This window comes from Canis lupus, chromosome 24 (assembly GCF_011100685.1).
Source record: "Canis lupus familiaris isolate Mischka breed German Shepherd chromosome 24, alternate assembly UU_Cfam_GSD_1.0, whole genome shotgun sequence".
Taxonomy (NCBI): domain Eukaryota; kingdom Metazoa; phylum Chordata; class Mammalia; order Carnivora; family Canidae; genus Canis; species Canis lupus.
The window spans coordinates 9,916,054-9,932,430 of NC_049245.1; the positions used below are offsets into that span (position 1 = coordinate 9,916,054).

Here is a 16,377-nt window from a genome sequence, read left to right on the forward strand (position 1 = left end):
CTCATGGCATGGATTCCTGGTAAGATTCTATTTCCAGCCCCCACCATCAAAGTCAGAACTATCTGGCATGCTCCCTACTGCCACCCTCCAGCATTGAGCACCTTAGGCTCTCAAAAATAAAGTAAATTTATTTTTGGTGTCTTCATTTGAGCTAATGGTAAAATACTAAATAGAAATGGGCTAAGTGTGAAATCTTTCTTTCAGAACATACCATTTTGCCAGCCATTCTGAATAAATGTAGGTTTTCTTCTGTACTTTCCAAAATCAGATGGTAAAGGGTTTGGGATTGTATGATACTTTGAATCACTGTTGCCATTGCTCCCTGCCTTAAGTACCAAGCAGTAACCCATGTGACATTTCTGTAGCACACTCTCCTCTTGATCACTCACTCCATGCATTGTTAGCCTGATCCAGATCTGTGAGCAAAGGGCCCATTGGTGGTAACGGTGTACATGCTAAAGAACTCATGTGTGTGTTTTAACTGCTTGCTATATTGCTATGGTGAAATGATACAAGAATGTACACTGAAGAATTAATCTTTTGGGAACTATTAACTCAGTCCTATCCACCATGAGTTCTCAAATGATAGCCCCGAACCTCTTCTTTATACTTAAAATGCTCTACCAATCTATTCAGACTGTTAGAGAGTCAAGCAGAAATTTCCAACAATGGGGTTATGTTGCAGAAGAGTCAGGACCTTCAGAATCTCATAAATATATGTTGACTATTACTTTGCACCATGCACATGGTCAGACACCCAAATAAACATTTTATATTTAGAAAGGACTTTAATTAACTTCCTTTTAATAATAGAGGTAGTCTGTGGCAGTGTGGAGAATGGCTCATGGATAAAATTGTCTATGCCATATTGAGAAAAAGTCATTTTTTCTCCTTATGCAGTTGTTCTCATGCTCAATTTCAGAATTACAGTCAGTGGGAAACAACTCCACATGGGTTAACAGGCGAGGCATTAAAATTTGGTGTTAAGGGCATGAGCCTAAGTTTGGATTTGCCTCTTGATGTTCTCTTGATTTTATTACTGCTCAACTTGTATGACTTTGGCCAAACTATTTAACTGTCCTCAGCCTCAGTTTCCCCCACATGTGAAATAAGGCTGCCTCCTTCTGAGGATGGCCATGAAAGGTCAGTTGAGAGAGCATGGAGCCTAGTAATATTGTTTTCAAATGTTGGGAGAGATGGTCTCCAGAAGTTGCCCCTGAAAAAGACTGTGGGGCAGAAGGAGGGCACAGGATTATCCTTAATTTACAGTTGAGGCCTAGGGGGTGAGACCCAGATTCACAGAGCTTGAAAGTAGAGTACACTTGATTCCCTTCTTAGGAGACCTGTGGAAAGGCCTTGCTGATGGGCTGACAGGTGGCTTCCAAGAAGCTGTACAAGTGAATTCTGAACTTGGCACCCCATTCCAAGCAATGCCTATGCTGAGCCTCTTAGAGACAGGAGCACTGTCTTGGTCAGATCACCTTGGGGCTTCAGTGTTATTCTGAAGTCGTTGAATACTTACGCTACTTTAGCAGGCATGTAAAGAAGCAGGGGAATAACGGGAGATTCCTCATTGCCATAGATAATGAATCCCATTTCATTCAGTCTCTGTCTGAAGTATCTCGTGTTTTTTGCCAGCTGCCGTACTCTCTGCAACCCTGAAAGGAGACAGGCATGAAATCCATCAATTCTCACAAGGAAGAGAGAAGCAAAGGTCAGATGGACTTGGCAAGCATTCCTAAGTTTTTCGTAGGCCTGCATCATTAGCTGGGAGGGGGTCAAAATAGGGTGGGTAGATGTCTCTTGGTGAGGAGGTGTGGGCACTGATGCCGAAGAACTGTCCTGAGTCTGGAAGACAGGATTGGTGGGTGGTGGGTGCTGGTAGGTACTGCTAGCAAGCAACTAAATGCAGGCTAGCCTGGGTAGGGAGCTAGAGGGTCAGAGGGTGTGTCTAGCAAGAAGGAAGATGAGCTATCATTTACTAGGTAGCTACTGTGTATGGATTCTGTGCTAAGTGCTTTGAAGACATTAACTCAGGGGAAGGGAATGTGACAAGAAGTCACACACACACACACACACACACACACACACACACACACACACGACCCTGTTGTTGGTAGAGGCTTTTTAGCCCAGCTAAGCTGGCCCATTAAGTTGCTTCTCACCCAAATCTCTAATCAAAGGGTACTTCACCTAACCGGAACGTGAAGGGGTAGCACATCCCTCAAAAAAGATAAGTCAGGGATGCCTGAGTGGCTCAGTGGTTGAACGTCTGCCTGCAGCTTAGGGCATGATCCTGGGGTTCTGGAATCGAACCCCACATTGGGCTCCCCACAGGGAGCCTGCTTCTTCCTCTGCCTATGTCTCTGCCTCTCTCTGTGTGTCTCTTGTGAATAAATAAATAAAATCTTTAAAACCAAACCAAAACAAAAAGGTCCAGCTGAAACCAGAACTCTTTCGTGAGGCATTTGGTAGTGATAGAGAAATAGATATAAAGGAGTAGAGGGAAGGGAAGAAGGAGGCCTGTTTTCCCCAAGGATAAAAAATGACAGTGTGGGCTCCAAACAGGGGGTCAAGGAAGGTATGTGTGTCCATTTCTAGGTCACTGGTACTTCAGCTCAAAAGCTTAGCCTCTGTCTTTATGTGTGTCCTGGGGGTGGGAGGGGGGAGGGGTCACACATATGAGATGACAAAGGGAATTAAAGAGTGGAAAAGTTCTGAAGACATCTGTCTATGCTAATGCTATCTCCAATGAGGTGAGAGAGCAAACAGCCCAAACCAGAGTGTATTGCTTGATACATTGATCTGCTTGATACAGAAAATTGAACAGAATTGGATATTTGAGTCCTCTAGAAATCAGTCCAACATTTGCATCTGATACAAAGTACCTGTTGAGCAGGAACAGCTGTTGCAGCTGACCTCCATTATGATTGGCCAGGGGTCCCTTCAAACTGATCAGGGCTCTTGCTTGACCAGTTTTTCAATATTCTGAACATCCCTCCTGGATTTCTGCAACTCTACAGATGGAAAATGGGCTAAAATGTCAGTAAATAGGTCAATCATAGTCTCCAGTTCCTTCCAGGAGAAAATGGCCTCAGACTGTGTCCTGACCGAGAGTTGAGCAGTGGGCATTTTGTGCTCAACATCCTTCCTTCAGGGGGGGCCATCATGTTCAGGTAGAATTGGCCTTCACTTTCCTCTTTGCTCTAAGGGTATTGTGAACCAAAGCCTGGCCAATTGAGATACTCCATCCTCCTGATTATTGGTTCATGACAAAATACAACCTGGGCCTATCAGAATCTTTCAGATCTGCTGAAGAAGAAGTGCACGAATGAAGTCATCCTTAAGCTACATGTTTGTCATCATATGGAAGAAACATGCTTGAGAATGATATTGACTCAAAGCCAAGGTACAAGACAATAAGAATCCTGATGGCATCACTGGAACCTTAGGCCTAGCCATGCCTAAGTGAGTCTATCCTTTGGACTGTCTGTTGTATGAACCAATACATTTCTTTTTCTTTTTTCTTTTCTTTTTTTTTTTTTATGATGAAGTCCCAAGTGTTTGTTTGTTTGTTTGTTTGTTTTGTATATATTTTTTATTGGAGTTCGATTTGCCATACATTTCTTTTTCTTAAGCTGTTTTGAGTTGAATTAATACAACCTATAACCAAATATGTTTGAGTAATTCAAGTGGCCACCTATTGGATGAGGTTACCTCTAAAGGACAATAATATCAACAACAATAATACTTGTAGCCCACAAATACATAATGTCACTACTGTTATAAGCACTTGACATTTAATAATTTATTTAGTCCTCACAACAATTGTATTTAACTAAATGCTATAATCTCGTGTTACACATGAAGAGAAGCCAAGTAACTCACCCAAGTTCACATAGTTGGTAGGTAGCAGAGTCAGAATTTGAACTCGGGTAATCAGGTTCTAGAATCTGTGCTGTTATCTCTACATTATGCCCAAGATTAGCAATGGATGATGTCCGTCCAGATAATGGATGATAGCCAACACTTCACTACAAGCTCAAAAAAAAAATGTATCTCTTCCAGTTGTTAGGATCATTGTTTTACCAAGTTTTTCTAGTAGAGGCAGTTCAGAAGTTGAGCACTGAGCAAGCTTTCAACAGCCTCATGTTGTGAGAAAAGGGGTAGGACATCAAGAACTAGTCTGAAGCCTACCACAGGGGAGGACTGATGAACTCTCTTCATTTGGGGTGGGGAGCCAGAAGGGCTACTCCTGAGAAGAGTGAACCAGAAGCAGACAGCTCCTCAAGGGCATATTCTTTATCTAATCACCTGACATTTTTCACTAAGCTCTACTGCTCCCAAAACACTTCAGATCTTCCTTTGAGGGTTTTCTTTGCTTACCAGGCCCAAATCTACTTGATTTCTATGACCTCTTAAATGTGCTAACAATATATGCAAAGGAATGGAAATTTAGCTGAGTGGAACACCAACCAACAAGGAGGGTGTTGAATGATCCAATTGTCCCTGTTTTCTGTTCCTACCCTTCACACAACTTCAGTTCTCTAGGAAGACTCCTTTTTGGCTCTGCCAGCAGGCTGTGATGGAGAAAGCATCTGGGTTATTGTACTTTTTCAGGAAAGCTGACCTCTCAATTCCACCATGCTGGCACCAGCTAAGAGATGCATGACAGCCTTGATTGAAGGCCAGTCCATTTGGGTGTTGGCCAGAGAACCATGAGATAGTCTATCACCGAAGAGATAATAAATATGAATTAAACCAATATGATTCTTTTGCTGGTAGAGTGTGAATGGGAAATATTTAGAGGGAGTCGACAATTGGTATGAAGATTAGAAATTGAGGGACATAGAAAAGTTTATTCTCAGAATCTGAGACAGAGGAAGACACTGGTCAGTGGCAGTGATGATAAACCACAAAGAAGAGAAGCAGACAGTACAAGGGTAGTTAATAGCAATTGGAAGAGAATAAATGGAAACAGGGAAGAGCTTATAGTCTAGTGGGAAGACATATTACATATAAAAATGGATGTAAAATTGCAACTCTAATGAGTGCTATAAAGAATGTTATGTAGGGGATCCCTGGGTGGCGCAGCGGTTTGGCGCCTGCCTTTGGCCCGGGGCGCGATCCTGGAGACCCGGGATCGAATCCCACGTCAGGCTCCCTGCATGGAGCCTGCTCCTCCCTCTACCTGTGTTTCTGCCTCTCTGTCTCTCTCTGTGTGACTATCATGAATAAATAAATAAAATCTTTAAAAAAAAAAAAAAAGAATGTTATGTAGTGTTCTGAGAACTGATATTAGATAGATTGGAGCAAATCTGAGGAAGTCAACACATGATGAGTGCACTGAGATTGAAGGGTAGATAGATGTTAACAGGTAAAAAATTAGAGGGGTGCATTTCAGGTACAGGAAACAGGTGCAATGATCCAATGGTCTGTAGAAGAAAAGAGTGATTAAGAACCAGGTAAGATGTGGTTAAGTGTAGAGCAAGATGAAGACTGGACCGATGGGTAAATTATTAAAAAAAAAAAAAAAGGAGGATAGGGATTGAAGAATCCAAAATTTGGTAGTTGGGAAGAAAATGAACTTAAAAGGGAGACAGAGAAATCAGGGAGGGAGAAGACAAGTCAGGCAATGAAATAGTGGTTTACTGAATTTATCAATATGGCAGGAAGTCATTGATAACCTTTACTTTGGGGTCCCTGGTTGGGACTTTGGTTTTACAGAAACATAGCTGGAAGTATGGTTTACTTTAATTCATATATGCTTTTATTTTCCCATCCACCTCCTTCAAAAAAGAAAAGATAAGCCCTCAACCCTAAAATTCGAGATCTGCAACAAGAATACAAGTAAGAGAGAAGGAAAGGCAGAAAACTATTTGTATAAATTTTGCTGCATAGACAAATCCTCCTTGGTGCTTAAAAATGAATTGTTTTGTACATGCTGAAGTGTTGGAAACTTGTATGTGTACAGAAAGCAACCTAATTGTGGGACAGAACTAGAAATGAGGAGGAGAATATTTGTCTTCACTTTATTTTTTTCCTTTTTAAAATTTAATTTAATTTATATATATATATATATTTTTTATTGGAGTTCTATTTGCCAACATATAGTATAACAAACACCCAGTGCTCATCCTGTCAAGTGCCCCCCTCAGTGCCCGTCACCCAGTCACCCCATACCCCCGCCCACCATCCCTTCCACTACCCCTTGTTCATTTCCCAGAGTTAGGTGTCTCTCATGTTTTGTCACCCTCTCTGATTTTTCCCACTCATTTTCTCTCCTTTCCCCTATAATCCCTTTCACTATTTTTTATATTCCCCGTATGAGTGAAGCCTATAATGTTTGTCCTTCTCCGATTGACTTACTTCACTCAGCATAATACCCTCCAGTTCCATCCATGTCAAAGCAAATGGTGGGTATCTGTCGTTTCTAATGGCTGAGAAATATTCCATTGTATACATAGACCACAGCTTCTTTATCCATTCATCTTTCGATGGACACCGAGGCTCCTTCCACAGTTTGGCTATTGTGGACATTGCTGCTATAAACATCGGGGTGCAGGTGTCCCGGCGTTTCATTGCATCTGAATCTTTGGGGTAAATCCCCAGCAGTGCAATTGCTGGGTCGTAGGGCAGGTCTATTTTTACCTCTTTGAGGAACCTCCACAGTTTTCCTGAGTGGCTGTACCAGTTCACAATCCCACCAACAGTGCGAGAGGGTTCCCCTTTCGCCACATCCTCTCCAACATCTTGTTGTTTCCTGTCTTGTTAATTTTCGCCATTCTCACTGGTGTGAGGTGGTATCTCATTGTGGTTTTGATTTATATTTCTCTGATGTCCAGTGATGTGGAGCATTTCCTCATGTGCTTGTTGGCCATGTCGATGTCTTCCTCTGTGAAATTTCTGTTCATGTCTTTTGCCCGTTTCATGATTGGATGGTTTGTTTCTTTGCTGTTGAGTTTAATAAGTTCTTTATAGATCTTGGATACTAGCCCTTTATCTGATACGTCATTTGCAAATACCTTCTCCCATTCTGTAGGTTGTCTTTTAGTTGTGTGGACTGTTTCTTTTGCTGTGCAGAAGCTTTGTATCTTGATGAAGTCCCAATAATTCATTTTTGCTTTTGTTTCCCTTGCCTTCGTGGATGTACCTTGCAAGAAGTTGCTGTGGCCAAGTTCAAAAAGGGTGTTGCCTGTGTTCCCCTCTAGGATTTTGATGGATTCTTGTCTTGCATTTAGATCTTTCATCCACTTTGAGTTTATCTTTGTGTCTGGTGTAAGAGAGTGGTCTAGTTTCATTCTTCTGCACGTGGCTGTCCAATGTTCCCAGCACCATTTGTTGAAGAGACTGTCCTTTTTCCAGGGAATATGCTTTCCTGCTTTGTCGAATATTAGTTGACCATAGAGTTGAGGGTCCACTTCTGAGTTCTCTATTCTGTTCCATTGATCTATGTGTCTGTTTTTGTGCCAGTACCACACTGTCTTGATGATCACAGCTTTGTAGTACAACCTGAAATCCAGCATTGTGATGCCCCCAGCTATGGTTTTCTTTTTCTATATTCCCCTGTTTATTCGGGGTCTTTTCTGATTCCACACAAATCTTAAGATGATTTGTTCCAACTTTCTGAAGAGAGTCCATGGTATTTTTATAGGGATTGCATTGACCGTGTAAATTTCCCTGGGTAGACATTTTCACAATGTTAATTCTTTCAATCCATGAGCATGGAATATTTTTCCATCTCTTTGTGTCTTCCTCAATTTCTTTCAGAAGTATTCTGTAGTTTTTAGGGTATAGATCCTTTACCTCTTCACTTTAAAAAATTCATCTATACATCAAAACTGCACGTTTAAGAAGGTGAGAACATAAGGAGTCGGGGGAGATGGTGGAAGAAGAAGGAAAAGAAAAAGAGGGGCTGAAGTAAGACTTGTTTTAAGAAGGTGATTCAAATGAAGGCACAGATATATATCCCAGCCACCAAAATGTATTCCATATGGCCTGTCGCCTTGTATGTTTAGCTCTTTTGTTGATCGTTAACTACACAATGAATAGATGACTTCATCAGGCTGGGTCTGATGATTCCTAAATGATCCCCCTCAAAGACTAGAAGGATTTCCTGGCCTGGAAGTGCATGAGTGACTTAAATTGCTTTTCCCAATGGCATTATCTTTGGGCTTGCTCATAATGACTCATCTATCACTGGGTTGCCCAGCTACTTAATTGGCCCCGTCTGTCCCCTTTGCCTTGATTAACCCAAGTAACTGGATCATCAGCTAATGTCATCACTTTATTACTTCTAGATCCTTTGGAGAGTGGACCAAATAGATCAGAATATTGATCCCAGGGGTAGCTGACTCTTAAGAATTGCCTTGGCTTTTCTATCTTTGAATCATTTAGCACAGCATGGCTGACAAGCCATTATGATACACTTCACGGTCACCATGTTTCCTCATATAGATCACCGTTAATGCCTTTGAGGTCCTTTGCATCGGCCAAAATACAGCTCCTTTCAATTATTCTATTGCTCACTCTTTAAAATTGGAAACATTCTACTCTTGTAGGGCCTGAAGGCAAAGAGGAATTTATACATATAAAATGCTACTCATCTAGACAGGATGTGGGTGATTTTATTAATTATGGTGGGCTTTGAGATCCTCATTTGAAGAGTAGAAGAAGAGCCTTGTAAGAGTAGGAGGAATTTTTAGCACTTGTCTTTTTGTACAGAGATGGCCATGCCAGGGTGGCATGGAGAATGGACATTGTGGCCACATTCCCTTCCTAACACTCAAAGCCTCTAATTCAACAATTTCTGGTTCTTGTTTCACATATTACATAGAAGACAGAGAAGGTCTCTGCTCAGATAATTAAGAAAATGAGCTGATCTCTTATGTAGGGTTCTGGAGAGTTTATACAGACTGTTTATTTTACTAGATTCTGGGTTCTCTGATAAAGGAAGAGGCTTTGGAGTTAAATGGACTAAAAAAACTGAACTCCATCTGGAGTAAGGCTTTAAAACCTCAGTTTTACCTGTAAAATGTAGATAAGTAAGCTCATCATCCAGAAAGATTGGTGGAAATAAAGGGGTTAATATAGAAACATGCTTCATATTGTGCCTGGCACGCAGAAGGTGTTTGGAAGTTTAATTACTTTTTTCCATGGGGTAGTAGGTCCCAGCACCTCAATGGCACCTCAGAATCACCTAGAGAGCTTGGCAAAATCCCATGCCCAGAATGTATCCCAGACCAGTTAAATCAATATAAATCAGGATAGGATCAGGCATGAATTTTGGTTTCTACAAGGTATAGCCATGGAGACCTGGATGTCTCAGAAACAGTCATCATTGCTAGTCCAAGACCAAAAGTCATGCATGTCTGTGTTAAGTGCATGATTGTGTCCTGGCTATGTCTTATTTCTCAGTTGGACGTGGAAAATAAAAGATGGGCGCATGTTATAGCCTTTTGTTTGGCACGATTACCTCCCAGCAGTGCTTGGGTGCTTAGAAAGTACGTTTTGTGTGTGTGTGTGTGTGGGGGGGACCTGCTCCTTAGACAGTTATCTGCTCCAAAGCGCTCATTTGACTTGAGATCAACCCAACTGTCAACCTCACTCCTCTTATGAGGCTGTATAAAAATCCTACTGACCTGTACATTCCTATTCTGCTCATTCATATTTCTAGCTCTGCCAACTTGAGAGATGGGCTAGGTTAACAGAGGCCACAAACACTTTAACCTTCTCTCCAATGCTGTTAAAACAAAAACAGCTGGGGCAGGGGAAGGAAAACAAATAAAACACAAAGCATCCCACTACAAAGCTTTGCAGTCCCCTAATAAAAACAATCGTCTGTGGCGTTTCCAAAAATATGTTTGGGGCAACTCAATCTCCAGAGGGCCAGAAGGCATTGCAGACAGTGGAGACTCCCAGAATGACCCATCAGAAGCCAAAGAAGGAAAATTTGTTGTCTACTAAACCATCGGCATGCAAAAAAAAAAAAAAAAAAAAAAAAAAGAGAGACCTTTCCCTCTGAGACTAAGTGGAAGAGGCGGATTTCGTGAGCTTGTGAGCCAGCACGGGGTGCCACTCTCTATTTTCTGCAGATTTTGTAAGCTCATTTGCTAACAGAGGAAACATGAATATGTGCAGATGCCAGAGAGTGACTTATTTTATTATTCCCCAGGCATACAGATGCACATAAAGAAGTACTTGCCGCTGTCCCTCCTAAAATTATTTAGCACACCACCACGATGTTTGGGATACAAATTGAACAAACTCACACATGCTTTTAGGTAGCATTGCTTGAAAAATGTTGCCTTTTTTTTTTTTTAAGAGATGGGAAGAGTCTTTCTGCAAAACATTTCTCACAATTTAAGAAGTCGGTCTTTCTAGCAAATCACATTGATATTAAAGAATGTCTGAATGGCCTGAGAATGCCTAATTTCCTTGCCTCTTGCCCTTTCTTTGTCCATTCACTCACAGCTTCTCCCTCTTGCTCTGTGGGGCAGGGGCGGGTGGTGGTGGTGGTAATGGGGAGGGACCATGGATCATGACAGCAGGAACCCAGCGGTCTGTTATTTTAAGCTCTGGACACCAGATAGGACATTTTGTTTCCAACACACTTAGGGGTAGAGCGATCTCAGTAAAGATCAAGAGGCTACAGAGCAGCAAGACCATAAGAATCACATTAGCAGTGACAAACTTCCCAGTGGGATGGAGAAAACGGTTTGGAGTGGTTTGCTGAGAGGAACACACATTTTTATCAGGCACTGAAGCTCTCCCTTTTGATGTCCGGATTCCAAGGTTACAGCATGTTTTATAGTCAGATACACATGTTCCAATGACTCTTCAGGCCACTTAGTTGTACCCCCGGGGAATGCACGCAGGAGCAAGGAGGCTGGCCATCGAGGGTGGACAGCTGTCTGTCCAGCCTGATTTCAAGAACCCCCAGAGGATGCCACTGTGTCCACCTCCCTACCCACTGCTCATATATACCCTCAGGAGTTTAAGCCACAAGGAGAGGTGGGAATGGACATGTCTTTCGTACCTATTATGAGCCAGAAACTGTGTTTTGAGGAACTCTTTACAGATACAGAAACTGAGTCTGGAAGATCATTGATGTCTTACCCAGCTGACCCGGAAACTGACCGCACCCCCGGTCTAATCAAAGTCTGTTCTTTGGAGAGAAGCTGGTAAACTCATTTCTGATGAGGTGTGAATTCCATGATTCACGGATTCACACATTTCACAAATGAAAAGCACTCACTATGTACAGGAGCCGGGCCAGCTGCTAAGGTAAAGCAGAAGATGAGAACATTTTGAGGCTGTTTGGAAAGAAATGATCTAATGGGAGACAGGGCAGATATCAAATAATACACAATTGAGCAGAAGAGTCTTAAGAAAGATCTAGACAGAGTTGGCAGGCTTTTCATATAGCAGCGCTTCATGAATACTTATAGAATGAATGATAAGATTTAATTTTAATCTGCATTTAAATAGAAAGCAGTTATTTTAGCAAGTTCCAACTTAACGGATTTTCTACATTAAATGGGGTAGTTTGGGAGGCAAGGGGCCTTCTGGGAACTTTGTAAATCAGTGATTCCTAGGTAGAGGAACACACTGGAGTATTCTGAGAATATTTCTTTTTCTAGAATACATAAAATAAAGCCTCCCCCCGGCCCGTAGAGATTCTGCTCCAGAAAGGCTCCTGTAACTGTGTTGTGCACCAGTTAAGAATCATTGCTTGAAGCCATAACTTTTATTGTGGGTGTTGATTCTACAAAGAAACTAAGGCTGATCCTCTGGTCTGAAGACACCAGAAAGCAATTTTGTTTCAGAGTATTTTATACTGTCAACATATTTGTACCTAAGATGTTCCACCTGCCCTTTCCTTTCCTTTTTTTTTTTTTTAAATGAAGATGAGCAAGTAACTCATCATCTCTGAGCCTTCACTTACTGATCTGTTAAATAGAGGTGATAGCAACAACTGCCCCATCTATTTCCTAGGACTTTGGGGGAGGATGATATTTAGTGGCTGTTGGGTTCAGTGTTCAGTGGAGGATTAAACGGTGAGTGTATCTACTATTTTCTTTTTTTTTTTTTTTTTTTGTATCTACTATTTTCAAGGAACTCACAGACTCAAAAAATTCATGTGACTGTAATGGAAGGTAGAAAATGGAATGCTCCATGAAGAAATGCTCTGAGATTTTGGAGCAAAGAGCTAGAGGTGATAAGTTAATATATGCATCTAAGTTTGGAGGTGAGGGGGCACCTGGGAAATGGCTAACTCACTTGCCACAACGTTTGCATCACAGTCATGAGAAAGATCCGTGGAGTCAGACCATTGACAGCTGTGAATAGCACCCTAGGATTTGGAAGCTTTTGGTGGTTAATAGGGAGCCATGGCAGCAACATGAGTCGGACATACCATGTTCTGAGGGGATTTAGGAAGAGAAAGCTCACGGCATATAGAATGTAGATTAGGATGAAGGAAAAACTGGAGGTGGTAAGACAAGTAGGAAGCCAGACTGGCAGCAAATGTTTGAAGTGGGTGAGGATGTGCGTGTCAGCAACTGTTCTGACCTATGGCAGGAAGACAAAGGAGGTGGCAAAGGACAGGTCCTGGGCTGAGCAAACTGGGTTAATGGGGTTCCCGAAAAGTCTCTGAGAAACGATGTAATTAGTGAAAGTGGCCATCTGGAAGTCCTACTGAGGCAGCTATCTACATGATTCCAACCTCTGGCTTTCAAAGTGTCTGCTGGGGATGCGCTGGAGAAGCCTTATATAGGGGGTGTGGGGAGACAGTGAGGGAAGGCTTAGCAGGTCAGCTGCCCCTCAACCTGGACCCACTACAACAATAGCATCAAGGCCAAATATTCAAGGACTGTGAGCTCAATTTCCTGGGTCTAAAATCAGCTCTACCTTCTTGAGCAAGGCATTTAATCTTTCTGTAACTCAGGCTCTTCATCTATAAAATGGGAATAATGACAACGTAATAATATTAATATGCATTACATTCCACTATGCAGATTAAATATTAAGCACTTAGAATAGTCTGGCACACAATAGGCTCTATATGATGAGTATTATAAAGTTGCAAAACTATATAAATCTTATTAAATGGACTTCCATATACATTTCATTTGAAAAAAATTCTACAGTTCAAAATGTTGAAATCTATTAATTTGAACCAAAGCCCAAACTGTCCGAGATTTGCCCTATAGCACTGCACCCTTGAGCTCAGCAGAAGTAACCTGTGGCACTTGCACCCAATCTGTCTGGTCCTGTGCCCTCCTCAGTTTCTTGTTTGTTGTTTGGATTTTTTTTTGGTGCCTGGGACATGTCCTCCAATGGCTTCTTATCCACCAGAATTAATGTTCACAGGAATAATTTTCATTTCTAGTTTTCAAGTTGAAGCATATGATCACTGGAAATCTAACTAGATAAAGACCTCCTATTATAAAAGAGAAAAATACATTTTAGGGACATTAACCAGTCCTTAAGACCTGATCGGGTGAGCCCTTAGAAGGGACTGGACTCTCCTTGAAGAGAGATTCAAGAAGAGAGAGGGGGATTTGATGTGAAGGAGATTCTCCTTTGCTGGCTTTCAGGTGGAGGGGCTGTGTGGTAAGGAGTTCAAGCAGCTTCTAGGAGCAGGGAGGGACCAGCTGACAGCTGGCAAGGAAATGGGGGCCTCATTCTTGAAACCCCCAAGCTGGATTGTGCCACAAACACATGAGCTTAGGAGAGGAGCCTGAGCTTCAGAAAAGAGGCCAGCCACGGACACCTTGATTCGTTCTTGTGAGAGCCTGGAGCAGAGAACCAGACTCCTGACCCAAGGAGACCATGAGATAATAAATGATGTTGTTTTAAGCTGCTAAATTTGTGGTAATTTGTTATGCAGAAATAGAAAACTAATACATTCATTCTCTCTAGCCCAGAGCACACGCTGGGCTTCTCCAGGCACAAATCCACCTGCTTAATCCTCCCCAGCTGTGGCTGGTAGGGTAGCTGGTTTTCTCCACAACTTGTCCAGACAAGAGTGGGGCTGGGGCATGGCACCCACTGCCTTTGGGGGTTTTGCTGCTTTGCTGCAAATGAACCACTTATGGGAAAAACAAAGATCAGCATGTAACAGCAGCTCCCCTTCCCCCTCTGAGATGCTACAGCTGGAATCATGTTCTTCCCTTTCTCCTGTTCTACTGAGCCAATATGGAATTCCACATGTGCTCCATCACAGACTCCCCCATCTCAGAGTCTGTCCACATAGAAGAGACAAAAGCGAAGAGGAAGCTTCCGTAGGACTCATGGTGTAAAAGGATATGTTGTTTGTAGGGCGGGTGGAAGGAAGTGACCACACTAACCTTTTGCCCCAATGCCATCTAAAAGACAAACAGATCCTCTTTACACTCTTGCTAGGGAAATTTTGTAAGGCCTCAAAGCAGTGCAGAATTTACAGAGCTGCCCTAAACTTCTACCCTTGCCTAACTCTCAAGGTGAAGTCAATGAAGGGATGGAAGATGTGGCAAGCCAGTTCTGTACAACCAGACAAGCTTCCCCTGCTCTTTGGAGTTCAGTTTGCCGGCTGATTCTGTGTTTATGGGATACACCCAAGCTGTCCTCTGTGCACAGAAGCAGCAACAAGGCAGAGAGGCAATGCCTGTCACTTGGCTTGCTCACCCCCACCTGAGGTCCACACATATAAAAAAGGCCAGGTAGGACTGTCCAACCCCCAGCACAGGTGATTAATCATGACGGAGGCAGCCCCTCGGTTGAAAGCCAGCGGAGCGTAGCACCCGGCCATCTGTTTTGTATTAGCTGTTGCTGAAATGCCAGTGGCCTGAAACCTTTAGAAAACACAGAAAGCCCTGAGCTTCTTTCTCTGCCTCTGTCTGGTCCCCTGCGGGTAATGAAGCACATATCTTCAGGAAATAGCCACTAACTCCTCCCTCAACACTGCCTGGGTCCTCGGAGGGCCCGTCCAGGTAGGGTTGGTTCTCTGTGGCCTCTGCTCCCATTCACTGAGGGATTTCCAAGGGACTGTGTCTGAGGGAGGACAAGAAACTGTAGGAAGCCAGCCTGGTATCCACTCTCGGCCCAGGTAGGTGCTAAGAAACATGAAACGTTTTAAAATCACAGGTCTAGTTATTGGAGTTTCTTGGCCCCAGCCAGAGTTCTTTTGGTTTTCTCTGCCCCTTCCTCCCTTGGAGGAGGAAACAGAATTCCTGGCGAAGAGTAAATTAGCCAGGGCAGCCCCAGATAAACCTGGCGATGTGGATGGATTAGGGTAGTTTGCAGCTCCCACACAGCACGGAAGAAAAGCAACAGCTTATGAGGGAAGTTTGCAAATGTATCTCATGTCAAATATAAACAGTAAGAAAGTGAGAGAATTCGACTGGAGAGCAAATTGCTGTCACCCAGTGGACTCCTCCCGCCCAAGTGCTAAATCTTCCCAGTTAGTCACTCCTATTTTTAAACCTATCAAACTCAAGTGTAAAAATATGTGTGCCCTGTTCCAGGACCCAGAGCAAAGGTCCAAGGTCACAGCTGGAAGGTGCTGGTGCCACTTTCTCTAAGTCCACATCGGGTTAGAAGCAGGGTCAACACCTCACCTGCCAATCTCATGATAAAAGTTCACAAATGACCAGGATGAATGAAATAATCCATACAAAATGATTTAAAGATAAGGCATGCTTGTCTTTTCCAGTTCAAATGCATTATATTTTAAGCCTCATTGTTTTTTTTCTTTTATCCTTAGGTTTGCTTTCCAGAGGGTGAAAAACAAAACAAAACAAAACAAAACAAAAGGAAAATGATCGAGGTTCATAAGTTAATGAAGTTCCTTGAAAGATCTTGCCATTTCAACCCACTCTTCCTCTCAATAACTGAATAAAAAAAATCTTTGAAAAATCTCTTTTGCAAATCTCACATATGGGATAGCATGAATAATCTGGAGTGAACTTGCCCATGTAGACATAACAGAAACAAATATTAATTCTCAACATAGATGAAATGTTTCAAGTGGTATTGGGCAGGATTGTATCTTCATACGAAGTAATCTTGACATGAACTCTCTAGTTTTATTTCTTGGTCTGGTACAGAGTGATGAGTCACCTTGACTAGCCAACTCCTGGGTGGTGGTGTGATGAGCAGCAGAGGTTCAATTCTTGTTCAAGTCTCTTAACCCCCTTTAAGTCAATGGTCCTCAAAGAACCCAAGGGTGGCTGAGTAAGAGGATTGGGTGATTCAAAATGACGTCCTCCATTTCAGATAACTAGCCTAAATGTGCATGTTTATCAACTGCATGTTTTAAATTGTAATGTTTTATATTCTGTCCCATTACATTCCCCTTTCCAAAAAAAAAAAAAAATTCCTACTGTCTGAGAG

At 42.4% G+C, this 16,377-nt stretch overlaps 1 protein-coding gene and 1 long non-coding RNA gene across 3 annotated transcripts in view; one reads left to right on the forward strand and one right to left on the reverse strand.

Moving 5' to 3' along the window:
- SPTLC3 (serine palmitoyltransferase long chain base subunit 3) overlaps nucleotides 1–16,377 on the reverse strand; it is a 151,050-nt gene that overhangs the window by 11,586 nt on the left and 123,087 nt on the right. For both annotated transcript variants that reach the window (XM_038571598.1, XM_038571599.1), the window contains one exon: nucleotides 1,523–1,658. In XM_038571598.1, the coding sequence (XP_038427526.1) occupies nucleotides 1,523–1,658 (136 nt within the window). The remainder of the gene's footprint in view (nucleotides 1–1,522; nucleotides 1,659–16,377) is intronic.
- Nucleotides 1,496–15,894, forward strand: LOC119865618. Its single transcript, XR_005377559.1, has 3 exons — nucleotides 1,496–1,714; nucleotides 3,298–3,468; nucleotides 15,749–15,894. It is a non-coding gene; the product is annotated as an uncharacterized LOC119865618 (long non-coding RNA).